The 17,575-nt window shown below is 46.0% G+C and overlaps 2 protein-coding genes and 1 pseudogene across 6 annotated transcripts in view; all 3 read left to right on the forward strand.

Annotated features, from left to right (window-relative positions):
- The window catches only part of LOC132763267 (aldehyde dehydrogenase family 3 member A2-like), a 31,587-nt gene extending 31,101 nt beyond the window's left edge, over positions 1–486 (forward strand). For all 5 annotated transcript variants that reach the window (XM_067472259.1, XM_067472263.1, XM_067472260.1 and 2 more), the window contains one exon: positions 2–486. Coding sequence is in view for 1 of the 5 variants with exons in the window: in XM_067472263.1 (XP_067328364.1) it covers positions 2–13 (12 nt within the window). In the remaining 4 variants the exon portion in view is untranslated. The remainder of the gene's footprint in view (position 1) is intronic.
- Positions 487–6,219: 5,733 nt separating this feature from the next.
- Positions 6,220–12,391, forward strand: LOC132763803 (uroplakin-3b-like). The gene is made up of 6 exons (XM_060757632.2): positions 6,220–6,304; positions 7,638–7,787; positions 9,235–9,457; positions 9,968–10,044; positions 10,954–11,083; positions 11,353–12,391. The coding sequence occupies exons 1-6, from the start codon at positions 6,235–6,237 to the stop codon at positions 11,513–11,515; spliced, it is 813 nt and encodes a 270-aa protein (XP_060613615.2). The 5' UTR covers positions 6,220–6,234; the 3' UTR covers positions 11,516–12,391.
- Positions 12,392–13,883: 1,492 nt separating this feature from the next.
- LOC132763266 (zinc finger protein 850-like) overlaps positions 13,884–17,575 on the forward strand; it is a 54,511-nt pseudogene continuing 50,819 nt past the window's right edge.

The raw sequence follows: 17,575 nt of genomic DNA on the forward strand, positions 1-17,575 counted from the left end.
GCTGTATTTCTAATCCCGCCAACCGGGATCCGCGGCCACGCGCGCTCGCTCTCTCTCTTCTGCTGGGGCGTCCCGGCCTGGCCTTCCTCCTCTCGCTCTACGTTTGACGACGGCGGCTTTGATTAATCATTAAGTGCGTTGCGTGTTCGCTTGCACACACACACGCATGCACGCACACACGTGTATCCCTTTGCTAATCCCTTCAGGTGGGGGCCCCCTTTTGAAGCCCCGACCGGGAGGCGGCTTCTCCTCTTTTGTATTATCCTTGTATACGCATCGCAACACTATTCTGTCGACACTGACACGAAACGAAGGAAGAAAGAAAGAAAGAAAGAAAGAAAGGAAGAAAGGAAGAAAGGAAGAAAAGAGACATTTGACACGGAACGAAGAAAGACAAGAGACACGTCCCGCTCTCTGTTCAGTGAATACGTAACAGCTTGGAACGTTTGTGCTTCGGTGCAATGGGAATAAACAGGACTGACATTACTTTCCTCGCTGTGTCGACTGATTGATTGATTGGTTAATTGATTGATTGATTGGTTCTAGTGTGCGCCGTGAACGTGCCCGAGAGCCCTGCCCGTGCCCTCCGCCCGAGGGAAGGCTTGCATTCGGGGACAATCCCACCCGAGATTTTGTGTGTTTCCTCCACCACAGGTATCCCAGTGTTTCCTTCTCTCTCCACTGGTGTGGAATTTGCATGGCCCCGCCCACTGCCTCCCCCTTAACTATTCTGGAGGTCTTTCCTTCCTTCTTTCCTCCTCTCTCTCATTCCCCCCTTTCTTTCTCTCCTTCCTTCCTTCCTTCCTTCCTTCCTTCCTTCCTTCCTTCCTTCCTTCTTTCCATTCTTCCTTTTTTCTTGCCTTTTTTCCCCTCTCTGCTTCCTCCCACTCTTCCCTTTCATTCCCCCTTTCTATCTCTCCTTCCTTCCTTCCTTCCTTCCTTCCTTCTTTATTTCCTACTTTCCTTCTTTCTTTCCTTTCCTCCCTCTATTCTCTCTCTCATTCCCCCTTTCTCTCCTTCCCTCCCTTCTCTCTCCCTATTTCCCTTCCTTCCTTCTTTTCTTTCCTCCCTCTCTTCTCTTTCTCTCCTTCCTTCCTTTTCTCTCTCATTCCCTTTCTTTTTCTCCTCCCTTCCTTCTTTTCTTTCCTCCCTCTCTTCCTCTCATTCTCCCTTTCCTTCCTTTTTCTTTTTTCGTACCTTCTTTCCTTTCTCCCTCTTTCCCTTTTTTCCTTCATTCTTTCTCCCTCTTTTCCTCTCTTCCTTCTATCTTTCCTCCCACTCTTCCCTTTCATTCCCCCTTTCTTTCTTTCTTTCCTTTCTTCCTTCTTTATTTCCTTCTTTCTTTCCTTTCCTCCCTCTATTCTCTCTCTCATTCCCCCTTTCTCTCCTTCCCTCCTTTCTTCTTTTCTTTCCTCCCTCTCTTTCTCTCCTTCCTTCCTTTCTCCCTCCCTCTTTCCCTTCCTTCCTTCCTTCCTTCCTTCCTTCCTTTTCTCTCTCATTCCCTTTCTTTTTCTCCTTCCTTCTATCTTTCTTTCCTCCCTCTCTTCCCTCTCATTCTCCCTTTCCTTCCTTCTTTTTCTTTTTTCTTTCCTTCCTTCCTTCCTTCCTTCCTTCCTTCCTTCCTTCCTCCCTCTTTTCCTCCTTTCCTTCATTCTCTCTCCTTCCTTCCTTCTTTTCTTTCCTCTCTCTCTTCTCTTTTTCTCCTTCCTTCCTACTTTCCTTCCTTCTATCTTTCTTTCGTCCTTCTCTTCCCTCATTCTCCCTTTCCTTCCTTCCTTCCTTCCTTTTCTTTTTTCTTTCCTCTTTCCTTTCTCTTTTCCTTTTTTTCCTTCATTCTCTCTCCCTCTTTTCCTTCCTTCCTTCTTTCCTTTCCTCCCTCCCTTCTCTTCCTCTCCCTCCTTCTTTCTTGCCTTGTTGGTAGAAATACAGATTTCCATTGCAAACAGCCTAATGAAAGGCCTCAGCCCTCAGCCTTGGGACATCGAGTTTGGCGATGGGATCTTGGGAGGTCTAGTTCAACCAGGGTACGGACCAGGTAGTGCTGGAGCCATGCCAAACTACGTCTCCCAGGATTGTATTATTATTTTAATCCTAATAATATATAGGATTATATAGGACGCCCTGAGTCCCATCCTCCCTACCCAGGGGTTGAGAAGGGCGGGGTAAAAGTGCTTGAAATAAGAAATAATTACAAATATAATAAATAAATTAATTAATAATAGTGATAATTCCCCCTGGCTGATTGATCTCTCAAGTGGTCCCTCTGCCGCCCTCTTGTGGCCACAAGAATATTGCACTTGCCTCGAGAGTCTGACCTGTAGTTCTTTGCTGCCCTCACGTGGCCAAATGGGAAACTGCGCCCTTGAACTGTGCAGGGCGCCTCTGTGCTGCCGCCGTGTGGACAAGGTGGAAACTGCAACTGTATATGATATTTTCCTCCCAAAAGGAGGAAAGCAAGGAAGAATACATTGACTTGGGTTGCTGTGGGTTTTATATCCCTGTGGAATAACGTCCAGGGTGGGAGATTGAACTCTTGTTTGCCTGTCAATGTTTCAGTTGGCCACCTTGATTAGCATTGAATGGCCTTGCAGCTTCAAAGCCTGGCTGCTTCCTGCCTGGGGGAACTCCTTGGTTGGGAGGCATTAGCTGGCCCTGGTTGATTCTTGCCTGGAATTCTCCTGTCCCCCAACAACCTTTAGAAGGCGGGGTATAAATAAACACACACAATAATAATAATAATAATAATAATAATAATAAATGGCAATTCAATGGTAATCAAGGTGGCCAATAGCAACATTCACAGACAAGAGTTCTTTCTCCCACCCTGGACATCATTCCACAGGGATATAGATAAACCCCACTTGCTTACTTTCAACTGACCTCACAACCTCTGGGGATGCCACAGATGTGGGTGAAACGTCAGGAGAGAATGCTTCTGGCCAGACAGCCTGGCCAATAGCAACATTTACAGACAAGAGTTCTTTCTCCCACTCTGGACATCATTCCACAGGGATATAGATAAACCCCACTTGTTTACTTTCCTCACAACCTCTGGGGATGCCTTTAGCCATAGATGTGGGTGAAACGTCAGGAGAGAATGCTACTACCCAGACAGCCTGGCTAATAACAACATTCACAGACAAGAGTTCTTTCTCCCACTCTGGACATAATTCCACAGGGATATATATAAACCCCACTTGCTTTTCTTTCAACTGACCTCACAACCTCTGAGGATGCCATAGATGTGGGTGAAATGTCAGGAGAGAATGCTTCTGGCCAGACAGCCTGGCCAATAGCAACATTCACAGACAAGAGTTCTTTCTCCCACCCTGAACATCATTCCACAGGAATATAGATAAACCCAACTTATTTACTTTCCTCACAACCTCTGGGGATGCCTTTAGCCATAGATGTGGGTGAAACGTCAGGAGAGAATGCTTCTGGCCAGACAGCCCGGAAAACTCACAGCAACCCATTGATACCAACCAGGAAAGCCTTCAACAACACATTGCTCTTTGTGTGTAAATAAACATAATAATAGTAAAATAATAATAATAATAATAATAATAATAATAATAATAATAATAATTCATAATAATACATTATAATACGAATAGTAGACGCGTAGTCTCTTTGTGTTCCCTCCAATGGAACGTGGTGGGTCCGGTTTTGACCCTTTAAGGCCTTCTTATTTGGGAGATAAGCCTTTCTTTCCCTTCCACCGACCCGCTCGCCTGGCCGGACCAGCTGGGCCGCATTCCCCGTCGGAACCTGTGCTGCGGGTCTGAGCCTTGCAATATTTTCCAGTTCCTTCTCGCTTCTCCCAGTATGCCCCAGTCCCTGCTGACCAGTAGGGGATCCCAGGATCCTAGGCCTGGACGGGACCCCCAGAGGCCACCCAGTCCACCCCCCTTCTGCAAGACAGGAAGATAGAATTGCTATTACACTATTACACTTTGTAGTAATACATAATACTAATATTGTGCTATGGTAATAATATAATATATTGCATTTACATATTACTTGTAAGCCGCTCTGAGTCTTCTTTGGGGTGAGGAGGGCGGCCTATCAATGTCGTAAATACATAAATAAATATCCTTTATTATCTGTGATGATTATTATTATTGTCATCATCATTATATTATTAGACTAATAGAGATGGGAGAGACCCCAAAGGCCATCCAGTCCACCCCTTTCCTGCCAGGCAGGAAGATAGAATTACTAAAGGTACAGGTAAAGTTTTTCCCCTGACATGAAGTCCAATTGTGTCCGACTCTGGAACTTTGGTGCTCGCCTCCATTTCTAAGCCGAAGAGCCAGCGTTGTCCGTAGACACCTCTAAGGTGATGTGGTCAGCATGACTGCATGGACACCATTGCCTTCCCGCCGGAGTGGTACCTGTTGATCTACTCACATTTGCATGTTTTCGAACTGCTAGGTTGGCAGGAGCTGGGGCTAGTAGCGGAAACTCATACCGCTCCCTAGATTCGAACCTGTGACCTTTCGGTCAGCAAGCTCAGCAGCTCAGCGCTTTAACCCACTGCGCCACCGGGGGCTCCAATAGAATTACTAATACTACTACTACGATTATTATCTGTTATGGTTGTTGTTGTTATTATCCTAGAGATGGAAGAGACCCCAAAGGTTGTTGTTGTTGTTGTTGTTGTTGTTGTTATTATTATTATTATTATTATTATTCTCATAGAGTTGGAAGGGACTCCCAGGGACCATCCAGTCCAACCCCCTTTTCCCAAGCAAGAAGATAGAATTACTACTACTACTACTACTACTGTTGTTGTTGACACCCTAGAGATGAAAGAGACCACAAAGGTAATCATCATCATCATCATTACTACTACTACTACTAGTACTACTACTACTATTAGTAGTAGTTGGGACTCCCAAGGGCCATCCAGTCCAACCCCCTTTTCCCAGGCAAGAAGATAGAATTACTACTACTATTATTATCTATTATTATTATTATTGACACAAAAGCACAGTATGTCACAGCAAACGAGATCTCTATGCTGGATTTCGTATCACACAATCACAAGTCAAACACTTTCCAAGCGTCTAGGACTGTGTAATGTATTATTATTGTTGTTGTTGTTGTTGTTGTTATTGTTATTATTATTATTATTATTATTATTATTGAGTCTTAGAGTTGGAAAGTATCTCAAAAGCCATCCAGCCTGACCCCGTTTCGGCCATAAAGGAAGACACCACCCGATCCCTCCCGACAGATGGCCTCTGCTTCATACAGCCCGGAAAACTCGCCAGGGTTGTTGAAGTGGCTTGGAAAGGCCTTTGTTCGGCAGGAGGGGTGGATAACTTTCCTTTTAGTACTAATATGAATCAAAACACATAATAATAATAATCATCATCATCATCATTATCATCATCATGTCAATAATAATAACAACATAATAATGTTAATAATAGCATAATCATAGAATCATAGAATCAAAGAGTTGGGAGAGACCTCCTGGGCCATCATCCAGTCCAACCCCATTCTGCCAAGAAGCAGGAATATTGCATTCAAATCACCCCTGACAGATGGCCACCCAGCCTCTGCTTCAAAGCCTCCAAAGAAGGAGCCTCCACCACACTCCCTCCGGGGCAGAGAGTTCCACTGCTGAATGGCTCTCACAGTCAGGAAGTTCTTCCTCATGTTCAGGTGGAATCTCCTCTCTTGGAATTTGACATTAATGATAATGTTATTCCCGACACTGCTAAAAACACATTATATAAGTAATAATAATAATGTTAATGATCATGTCAACAACAACAACATAATAATGTTAATAATAGCATAATAATAATGTTATTCCTGACACTGCTAAAAATACACGTTTTTCTACAAAATGCATCTATTAAAAATATGATCGAGACCAATCCATCCATCTCTCTATCCATCTTGGCAAAAGCAAACTCGCAAAAGCAGCCGTTTCCCAATACCTTTCCCACAATACCTGCAGAAATACGCTGCATATTTTTTTGCAAACGTGAAGAAATACGATGTGAAAAATAAATACCTAAAATACCGTGTGTTTCTTTTTTTGGGGGGGGGGGGGGGTGTTGTGTTGTTTGCCCAAAGCGAGCCAAACGGGTTTGTTATATCAGGGTGAGGATCCGGGCTGACGCAGGAGAGGAAGAATGCGAGCAGCCGAGGGGATAAAACGGCGGTCCCGGGCGCTCTCCTCGCTCTTACGGACGAAGCCCGCGTCCCTCCAGGATGGCCGTCCCGCTTCTGCTTCTCTTGCTGGGAGTCGCCAGCCGGACCGCGGCACAAACTGCCGACTTAGGTATGAACGGAGACGGGAGAGGATGTTTGGGCTCACCTGGCTAGACTTCTGCACGGGTATTCTGGGTAGACTTGTGAATTGTATTTCTAGACTTGTACATGAATCTTTGACTCATATTTCTAGAGTCATGCAGGAATATATAACGTAGATTTTTCGAATTGTATTTCGAGACTTATACATGAATATATACGGTAGATTTTCAAATCATATTTCCAGATACACATGTATATATACAGTAGATTTTTGGATTGTATTTCCAGACTTTTACATGAATATATATGATAGATTTTAAAATAACATTTCCATTTATACATTTGGTAGATGTTTGGATCGTATTTCTAGACATATATTAATCTTTGACTCATATTGCTAGACTTACACATGAATATATATCCGCCCTGAGTCCCCTTTGGGGTGAGAAGGGTGGAATATAAATAAAGTGTTGTTGTTGTTGTTGTTGTTGTTGTTATTATTATTATTACATACGGTATATGTTTGGGCTCCTATTGCTTGGTGAGCAGCAATCCCAAAGACACCAGGAGAATACATGCCATGCCAAACTACAACTCCCAAGATTTTATTATTATTATTAATTCTAATTTATATATATATATAAATATATATATATAAATTCCTCCCTATATAAATTAGAATTTATGTCTATATATATATATATATATATATATATATATATATATATAATTATTAATTCTAATTTAGATATATATCACCTGAGATATTATTCAGCCAGGGGGAATATATATATATAAATGAAATTATATTTGCAATATATATATTTGCAATAAGTGCAATATTCTTGTGTCCACAGGAGGGCAGCAAAGGGACTGGGCTGATTGGTCTCTCAGGTGAAGCCCTGATGGCCAGTCCCTCTGCCGCCCTCTTGCGGACACAGGAATATTGCACTTGCCTTGAGAGTCTGACCTGCAGTTCTTTGCTGCCCTCACGTGGCCAAATGGGGAACTGCGCCCTTGAGCTGTGCAGGGCGCCTCTGTGCTGCCGCCGTGTGGACACAGTGGGAACTGCACCTGTATATGATATTCTTTCCCTCCCAAAAGGAGGAAAGCAAGAAAGAAGAATTCATTGACTTGGGTTGCTGTGGGTTTAAGATCCCTGTGGAATAGCGCCCAGGGTGGGAGATGGAACTCTTGTTTGCCTGAGGCAAGGGTGAATGTTTCAGTTGGCCACCTTGATGGCCACCCACCCTCATAGTCCTAGTAGCATCCTCCAGGTGAACATGGTGCTTGCCCGCCTGGCCTGTTGTGGGGCCACGTCTTGCGATGGGGCCGGGCTCTCACCAGGGCTTCCTTTCCAGAGGTCATCTCCTACACGCCTCGGGTCACGGACCAGCCCATGGCCGGGAAGATCACGGCCAGCACCTTCGCCTTGGAGCCCCCCAGGTGCGTCTTCGACCAGTTCATCAACGCCACCGACCACATCTGGCTGGTGGTCACCTTCCTCAACGGTGAGTGAGGAGAACCCCAACGGCTCCTTCTGCCCCGATTCCCCTGTCACCTTCTCCCCTGGTGCCCTTTCCTTGGGCCTTCTTTCCACCCAGGTCCTTCATTTCCTTTCCTTTCCTTTCCTTTCCTTCCTTCCTTCCTTCCTTCCTTCCTTCCTTCCTTCCTTCCTTCCTTCCTTCCTTCCTTTTGTTCCTTTCCTTTCCTCCCTCCCTTCCCTTTCCCTTCCTTCCTTCCTTTCCTTCGCCTTCTCCTTCCTTTCTTCCTTCCCCTTCCCTTTCTTTTTTCCTTCCCTTTCCTTCCCTTCCTTCCCTTCTCCTTCCTTCCTTCCCTTCCTCTTCCTTTCTTCCTTCTCCTTCCCTTCCCTTCCATCCTTCTTTTTTCCTTTCCTTTCCTTTCCTTTCCTCCCTCCCTCCCTCCCTCCCTCCCTCCCTCCCCTTCCCCTCTCCCTCCCTCCCTCCCTCCCTCCTTCCTTCCTTCCTTCCTTCCTTCCTTCCTTCCTTCCCCTTCCCTTCCCTTTTCTTCCTTCCTTTTCTTCTTTCTTTTTTTAAATCTTCTTCCTTCCTTTCTGCATTTCTCCCTCCTTTCTTTCTTCTTCCAGCCTTCTTTCCTATTTTTTTCTTTTTCCTTCCTTCTCTTCCGCTTTTCTTCTTCCTTCCTTGTTTCCTTTCTCTCTTTCCTTCCTTCTTTCTCCTTCCTGTTTTCATATCTTTCCTTCCTACTTCTTGCTCTTTCCTTCCTTCCTTCCTTCCTTCCTCCAGTTTCTTTCTTTCCTTCCTTCCTTCCTACTTTTTTCTTCCTTCTAGTCCACCTTTCTCCTTCCTTCTTTCCTATTTCTTTCTTTTTCCTTCCTTCTATTCTGCTTCTCTCCTTCCTTCATTGTTTCCTTCCTTCCTTTCCTTCCTTCTTTCCTAGATCTTTCTTTTTCCTTTCTTCTCTTCTGCTTTTCTCCTTCCTTCCTTGTTTCCTTTTTATCTTTACTTCCTTCCTTCTTTCTTCTTCCTTCCTGATTTCATTTCTTTCCTTCCTACTTTTGCTCCTTCCTTCCTTCCTTCCTTCCTTCCTTCCTTCCTCCAGTTTCTTTCTTTCCTTCCTACTTCTTTCTTCCTTCCATTCCGCCTTTCTCCTTCCTTCTTTCCTATTTCTTTCTTTCTTTTTCCTTCTCTTCCACTTTTCTCCTTCCTTCCTTGTTTCCTTTCTCGCTTTCCTTCCTTCTTTGCTATTTCTTTCTTTTTCCTTCCTTCTCTTCTGCTTTTCTCCTTCCTTCGTTGTTTCCTTTCTCTCTTTCCTTCCTTCTTTCTCCTTCCTTCTTTCCTACTTCTTTCCTTCCTACTTTTGCTCCTTCCTCCCTTCCTCCAGTGTCTACCTTCCTTCCTTCCCTCTGTTGTCCTTGTTGCTGAGCCCCTGTTCTCTCTCTCTCTCTCTCTCTCTCTCTCTCTCTCGGTCGCGCAGCCACTTCCAAGTTCAAGAACCCGGCCACGCCAAAGGACGTCCCGCCTTATGAGGAGCTCTACAACACCTACGCCTACATGACCATGCGGGCCACGCTGGACAGCTTCCCCTGCCAGAAAGAGCGCACCACCAGCGTCCTCCGGGTCGGGAACGAGTCCAACTGCAAGAACGACGACAGCCGCACCCACTGCAACGGGCCCTTGCCCTCCTCGGGGCCCTTCCGGTAAGGGGTCTTTCTCCCACCACAGAGACAGATATAGATGGATAGATAGACTGAGGATGCCATTAGCCACAGATGCAGGCAAAACATTAGCAGAGAATGCTTCTGGAACATGCCCATACAGCCCAAAAAACTCACACCAACCATGAAAGCCTCCAACAAAACAACTCCAGTGCTGGTTAACACCCCCCAAGCAGAGGGTGCCTCCAGGCAACAACAGCCAGGCTGCCTCTAAGCAGATGTACCCTTACTGATTGGCTCTGCAAACTTCATGGCTACACAAGCTTGCTAATTGCAACATTCACACTTGCCTCAAACAGACAAGGGCCCCTTCTTCCTCCCACCCTGGACATTATTCCACAGGGATATAGACACACACACGCCACTTGCTTCACGGCCAACAGAGCTTCTGACGAGGCCGGCCACAGGCCCCATTGAGTCCCCGTCCCCAGGGCCGCAGGAGGAAGCCCGGCCTGACTCGCTCCGCTCTCTGCCTTCTTGTCTCCCCTCCAGGGTGAAATTCCTGGCCATGGACACCAATGGAGCCGTCGCGGAAACCCGGTGGTCGGCCCCCATCACACTGGAGAAACGTACGTTGGAGGGAAAGGATTAGCCGCTAGGGATGAATGTATGCAGTGCTCAGGTGCAACCACAAGGGGGCGGTCAAGAGATAGAAAGGATTAGCTATTAGCCTCTAGGGGTGTATGTTTGTGGTGCTCAGATGCGTCCACAGGGGGCGGTCTAGAGATAGAAAGGATTAGCTATTCGCCTCTCGGGATGAATGTATGCAGTGCTCAGGTGCAACCACAAGGGGGCATTCTAGGGATAGAAAGGATTAGCCATTAATCTCTAGGGATGAATGTATGCAGTGCTCATGTACATCCATAAGGGGACAGTCTAGAGATAGAAAGGATTAGCTATTAGCCTCTAGGAATGAATGTATGTTGTGCTCAGGTGCATCCACAAGGGGGCGGTCAAGAGATAGAAAGGATTAGCTATTAGCCTCTAGGGATGTATGTTTGTGGTGCTCAGATGCATCCACAGGGGGCGGTCTAGAGATAGAAAGGATTAGCTATTAATCTCTAGGGATGAATGTATGCGGTGCTCAGATGCATCCATACCATAAGGGGGCGGCTGAGAGATAGAAAGGATTAGCTATTCGCCTCTCGGGATGAATGTATGCAGTGCTCAGGTGCAACCACAAGGGGGCATTCTAGGGATAGAAAGGATTAGCTATTAGCCTCTAGGGATGAATGTATGCGGTGCTCAGGTGCAGCCACAAGGGGGCGGTCGAGAGATAGAAAGGATTAGCTATTAATCTCTAGGGATGAATGTTTGTGGTGCTCAGGTGCAGCCACAAGGGGGCGGTCGAGAGATAGAAAGGATTAGCTATTATCCTCTAGAGATGAATGTGATATTCCAAACCAGTCACGATGAAGAGGAGGCAAGACAGTTGGAAAATGCAAAGAGGTGAGCACACCCTCTATTATCCCTTTCAGCGATGCAGTGGAACACGATTGACACGTGGCCAGGACGGCGTGAAGGAGACATGATTGTCATTACCGTCATCCTCTCTTCCCTCTGCGGGGTCGTCACCATCGGCCTCCTTAGCACCGTGGTCTACGAATGGTAAGAGACAGGGCCTCGAACCCACAGCCGCAGGCAGAACGGGAGCCAAGGCTGCGATGCGGCAGCTAAGAAAGCCAATGTGATTCAAGGCTGCATCCATTGGAGTCTAAGGTCTAGATGGCGGGACAGGTCAGGCCGCTATGGTCAGACCTCTTCACCTGGAAGGAATAACAACCTTCTGGGAAAAGGGCAGAAGGGGGTGGACTGGATGGTCTCTGGGGGTCTCTTCCAAGCCTGGGGTCCTAATGCCGCTTCTCTCTTTGGCGCAGTTTCAAGGCCTGGAGGCACGGCCCCACGGACAACGCCTCGGAGGAACAGCACCCGGACCCCGAGCCCTCCTCCTTCCAGAGCAGTCGCTACGACACCCACCACATCCCCCCGGCCCCCCCGGCGCCCCCTCCTCCCCCCTCCATGGAGGGGACCAGCCCTTAGCGTGTTAGGCCCGCATGGGGCTCCCCCCCCGCCCATGTTTCCCCTACACGCTTCCAAGGGCGCAGAAATAAATATATTATTTTTAATATTTTTTAACAAATAGTTTTCCAAAATTTTGCTCTTTTGAAGCATTGGAAATCAGGAAAGGACCGACGGCAACTCCGCCCCCTCGAAGACATTATTGTTTCCAATCTGTTAATCTGCATTCTGTGTAATTTTCCGTGTACTGTATCTGTATATATACACATATACTGTGTAAACCTCTATGAACTGTATCAAAATGTAACTCGGAAACAGTCAACATAACCCCTGGGAACAGGAAGGTTGGGCCAATCCCTCTGGCTGTTTCCCAAGCCAGGAAATCATGAAAATCCATTAGAAGCACTGAAATCTAAGAAAAACCAGGTCCTCTCTGTATTAGGAAGTTGACAGGACAAAAGGATGCTGAAGGAGGTCTGTGTTGAAGGAGAAGTGGGGGGGGGGGGTGTTATCTATACATCCCAGAGTCCTGGTACAGTTTGGTACAGGCCGTACCTTCTTACTTCTAGAAGTAAGGAGCCTCCCTCCCTCCCTCCCGACAGGTCAAAAGGAGGTCCCTTGACGGATCTGTGTACGCTGAATCCTAGTATCTCTAACTTGCGGTAGCTGAATGCTGAGACATGCCTCATGTATGTAGAAAAATATAATTTGGTATTTCTGTGATGCTAAAGAGATGTAGTGGTGATGTCAATGTATGTAGGAGCATGTTTCTTTGTTTGCCTGAATCTGAAGATGTCTAAAAGGGAAAGTCAATGCTTTCATCCTCACTCGGGTTCGCTTTTGGAGGAGATTCCATGCCAGGGTCTCTGCTGGAAATAAACTTCTGCCTCAAACAAAGGATCGCTCTTGGTATTCTCCCTCATTTCAACCGCAACACCATAACCCCTGGGAACAGGAAGGTTGGGCCAATCCCTCTGGCTGTTTCCCAAGCCAGGAATTTATGAAAATCCAGGTTTGTGAGGAATTATTATTATTATTATTATTATTATTATTATTATTATTAAACTGGGTGACCTGGAAGGCGCTGAGCAGGCCCATGAAGTGGAGAGCCAACCTTCAGGAACGGGGCCACAAAGTGGAGTCTACGGAAGGCGAGTGCGGAGAAGACCAAACCACAGACCACCTGATTTTATGTTGATTGATGTTGCTTGTTTTTTTGATACTTATTATAACATGTCCCCTTGTATGCTGCCCCAAGGCCCTTCGGGGAGATGGAGTCAGAGTATAAAAATAAAGTTGTTGTTGTTATTATTATTATTATTATTATTTGCAACACAGCAAGATGAGTCCACAGCAGACACTCTGCTGGCTGTTGTATTGGATCACACGTCAGACCCTTCCCAAGTGCCTGGGACCATGTGATGTATCAGCGAATAATGCGTGCAGATCCCAGTAAGGTGGCCTTCTGCAGCGCCGATTGTGTTCAAGTGCTGGCCAAGGTCTTGAGGCACTGCACCCAGTGTGCCCATCACCACTGGGACCCCCTTGACTGGCTTGTGCCAGACTCTTTGCAGTTCAGTCTTTAAATCTTCATATTGCGTCAGCATTTCTATTATTATTATTATCATTATTATTATTGTCATGCTTTTTCTCTCAATGCACTTACAGTAAAACCAATATAATTTTGTCAGCGCCAATGGTGTTTAAGTGCAGGCCAAGATCTTGAGGCACTGCACCCAGTGCAGTGCCTGGCATGTGCCGGAGTCTTTGCAGTTCGATCTTTAAATCCTCATATCGTGTCAGCTTTTCCAGTTGTTTCTCTGCAATTTTGCTGTCGCCTGGGATTGCAACATCCACAATCCCTACTTCGTTTTTTATCACGATTGTGAGGCCGGGAGTGTTGTGCTCCAAAACTCTGTCTCTCTGAATTCATTATTAATAATAAATACAATAAAAAATAACAAGTGAAATAAAATAAAAATACTATAATAAAATAAATAATTTATTATTTATAATTTAAATAAAATTAATGCTATTATTATTATTATTATTATTATATTGCAATGCAGAAGGAAGGGCCTCCTCCTCGCAGCCACACCAGCTTCTGATCCAAGGACATTGAGCATCAGGCCAAGCCTTGAACTTGGTTTGTGTTTTGCTTCTGGCTGCAGAGTGGGCGCAGTGCGCATGTGCAGTGGAGGGAAAGAGAGGCAGGTCTGGCCCCGCCCCCACTCTCCCCCCTCGGCGGCCAATGAGCATGCGCGTCTCGAAGCTCCAAGGCCACCCCCTCCCTCCCGCCCTCTCTCCGCCCCGGAGGCTCCTGATTGGCTCCCGCTGCCTGGGCGAAGGGAAGAAGGAAAGGCCTTCGGGCGCCATCTTGAGGCCGGGCGGAAGTCCAGCGAGAGCGGGAGGCCTCCTCTTCCTAGCGAGCCGGGCGGACGCCGCGCTCCCTTCCGGAGAGGAATGGCGGCGGGAAGGGGAAGCAGGAGGTAACGCCGCCCGGATCCGGAGACTCGTGTGGGCAAGCCCGGGCCTCCCTCCCCCCCTCCCTCCCTCCGGGTGTGCTGGACTTCAACTCCCACAACTCCTCGTGGCGGCTGGAGGTGAAAAGGAAGGGGCCCGAGGCCGCTAGGAATTGTGGGAGTTGTAGTCCAAAACACCCAAGTGGGCCCAGGCCTGCCTTCGGAGACCTGTCTGTTTATAAGGTCACAGCAATGAGAAATCAGCATCATAATTGCCATTAAAGTAATCATAAAGGACATAAAAATAAAATACGTAACATACAATAGTAATAATATTGTAATAAATAACATAAATATATTAATAATATAACAATAATGATATAAAATAATATAATGTGTGTGTGTATATATGTACATTATATTATTTTATATCGTTATTCTCCAGACCCTATATATATATATAGATGCTTTTGAGCTGTGGTGTTGGAGGAAAGTTCTGAGAGTGCCTTGGACTGCGAGAAGATCCAGCCAGTCCATCCTCCAAGAAATAAAGCCCGACTAAAGCTCATTGGAGGGAAGGAGACAAGAGGGAAAGTGGAAGTCGTTTGAATGCCACATCAGGAGGAGACAGCCAAGCCTGGAGAAGGGAATGATGCTGGGGAAAGTGGAAGGCAAAAGGAAGAGGGGCCGACCAAGGACAAGATGGGTGGATGGCATCCTTGAAGGGACTGGACTGACCTTGAAGGAGACCCTGGGGGTGGTGACGGCTGACAGGGAGCTCTGGCCTGGGCTGGTCCATGAGGTCACGAAGAGTCAGAGACGACTGAACGAATGAACAACAATATACATATAATGCTTATAATATCATAATGTAATACTATATAATACTAATATTTATTATATAGTATAATTACATGTAATATTACTAATAATATTACAATAGAATGGTATAGTACAATATAGTAATATATAATACCGATATTGTGCTATGCTAATAATATAATGTATTGTGTGTATATATATATATCTTGTAAGCCACTCTGAGTCCCTTTCGGGGTGAGAAGGGCGGAATATCAATGCCCTAAATAAATAAAATAATAATAATAATACAGTTATATAAAATGATATAATGACATAAAACAATAATATATAATATAATATAACATAAAACAATAATATGGTAATGACAAAAATAATAATATAATAATAATGAGTCCCTTCGGAGAGAGAGGGTGGATTAAAAATAAACGTTTATTATATTATTGTTATTATCTTGCATATTGGGAGAAGGAATTCATTAAGAAGTCAGACGTCTTGGGAGAAGAAATACAGAGAGGGCAACCATCTTGGATATTGAGAGAGGAAGGAATACATTAATACGTCTGGTTTTCCCCTCATTCATTCAGCAGGTAACCCCTGGACAGACCTTGTGAAGCAGCCCCTGTGAGAGCTTTACCCTCGGGGTGCCTTAGGACTGAAATGAAGGCTCACCGCAGTGGCAAGAACAAAGAATAAGTGGGAGAAAGACATATTTTAAGTGACAACCTTGGAGGAAAGGGAGGATTGTGCTGTTAAAAGAGGGGCTTGGGAACGAGACCAGAAGGCTACGGCAATACAAAGACCAAGAAGAGAAAATCTTGTGTTGTGCAGAAGTCCATATCTGTGACCTTGTGGCATAATATTTGAATCATAAAGAGAAAAAAATAATGGAAAACATCAATCCCTGTTCCACATCACATTCAGGGGAGAAGCTACATACGTGTATCGACTGTGGGGAATGTTTCATGGGGAGAAGTTCCCTTACTAAACATCAACAAATTCACACAGGGGAGAAGCCATATCAGTGCATTGAATGTGGAAAGAGCTTCAGTCAGAGTCGAGATCTGCTCTTCCATAAAAGGACCCACACAGCAGAGCAGCCGTATCAATGCATGGAATGTGGAAAGAGTTTCAGTTGGAGTGAACAGCTTCGTTCCCATCAAAGGACCCACACGGGGGAGAAACCACATCAATGCGTGGAATGTGGAAAGAGCTTCAGTGGTGGTGGACACCTGCGTTCCCATCAAAGGACCCACACAGGGGAGAAGCCATATCAATGTGTGGAATGTGGGAAGACTTTCACTGAAAGTGCAGTTCTGCATTCCCATCAGAGGACCCACACAGGGGAGAAGCCATATCAATGCATAGAATGTGGAATGAGCTTCAGTCGGAGTGGAAATCTGCGTGCCCATCAAAGGACCCACACAGGAGAGAAGCGACATCAGTGCATGGAATGTGGAAAGAGCTTCGGTCAGAGTGGACATCTGCGTTCCCATCAAAGGACCCACACGGGGGAGAAGCCATATCAATGCTTGGAATGTGGAAAGAGCTTCAGCCAGAGTGGCAATCTGCGTTCCCATCAATGGACCCACACAGGACACAAGCCACATCAATGCATGGAGTGTGGAAAGAGCTTCAGCCAGAGTGGAAATCTGCGTTCCCATCAAAGGACCCACACAGGGGAGAGCATACACCAGACTCCGGGGCAGAGGGAGAGTTCCACTGCTGAGCAGCTCTTCTTACAGTTAGGAAGTTCTGCCTCATGTTCAGATGGAATCTCCTTTCCTGAAGTTCAATAGATCCCAGCCTGTGAGCCACAGCCCAGCGGTGGGAAGCGAAAGCGAAAATCCTGTCCGTGAACCTCCCTCCTCTTTATTTATTTTTCACTCCTTTCAGCAGAGCTTACCAGCCGCACCCCTTTTGATACTAATGTTGGAGAGTGGTCCTGGACAGAGTGGGCCCTGGTCAAAGTTAAGAACCACTGCTGTAGTTTGAATCCATTGCTCCACATCCTTGCTTGCCCCCCTCCCTATGAGTTCCCCTCACATCTTGATATATGCCCCATATCCTGTCTCCTCTCAGCCTCTGCAGGCTAAACATGCCCAGCTCTTTAAGTCGCTCCTCATAGGGCTTGTTCTCCAGACCCTTGATCATTTTAGTCGCCTTCCTCCGGAAACATTCCAGCTTAGGGTCAGCAGCTCCCTTCAGTTGTGGTTCCCAGAATTGGACACAGTGGGATTCCAGGTCAAGTGGTCTGACCAAGGCAGAATAGAGCATGGGGAGCAGCACTACTCTCCTATTGATGCAGGCCAAAATCACATTGGCTGTTTTAGCTGCTGCAAAAGCTTTTTCACACATACTGCTATTGAGGCAGGCACCCCCCCCCCCCCCCAATTCTGTATCTTTGCATTTCACTTTTTCTGCCTAAGTGGAGTCTCTTGCCGGCAGGAAGACAAACTCAAAAGCTACCCAGCCTTTAAAAAATATACAGGTTATACAGGTTGTTCTGAGTTTTAAACTGTTGTTTTATAGGCTATATGTTTTACTTTATCATATTGCACTGTGTGTTTATTTTATGCTCTGTTTCAGGCACTTCGTGCCATATGTAAGCCGCCCCGAGTCCCTTCGGGGAGATGGTGGCGGAGAACAAAAATTAAGTTGTTATTATTATTATTTTACTGACACAAAAGCACCGTATGTCACAGCAAATGAGATCTCTAGGCTGGATTTGGTATCACAAAATCACAAGTCGAACCCTTCCCAAGCGTCTAGGAGTGTGTGATGTATTTCCGAATGATGC

This window comes from Anolis sagrei, chromosome 12 (assembly GCF_037176765.1).
Source record: "Anolis sagrei isolate rAnoSag1 chromosome 12, rAnoSag1.mat, whole genome shotgun sequence".
In the NCBI taxonomy this organism is placed as follows: domain Eukaryota; kingdom Metazoa; phylum Chordata; class Lepidosauria; order Squamata; family Dactyloidae; genus Anolis; species Anolis sagrei.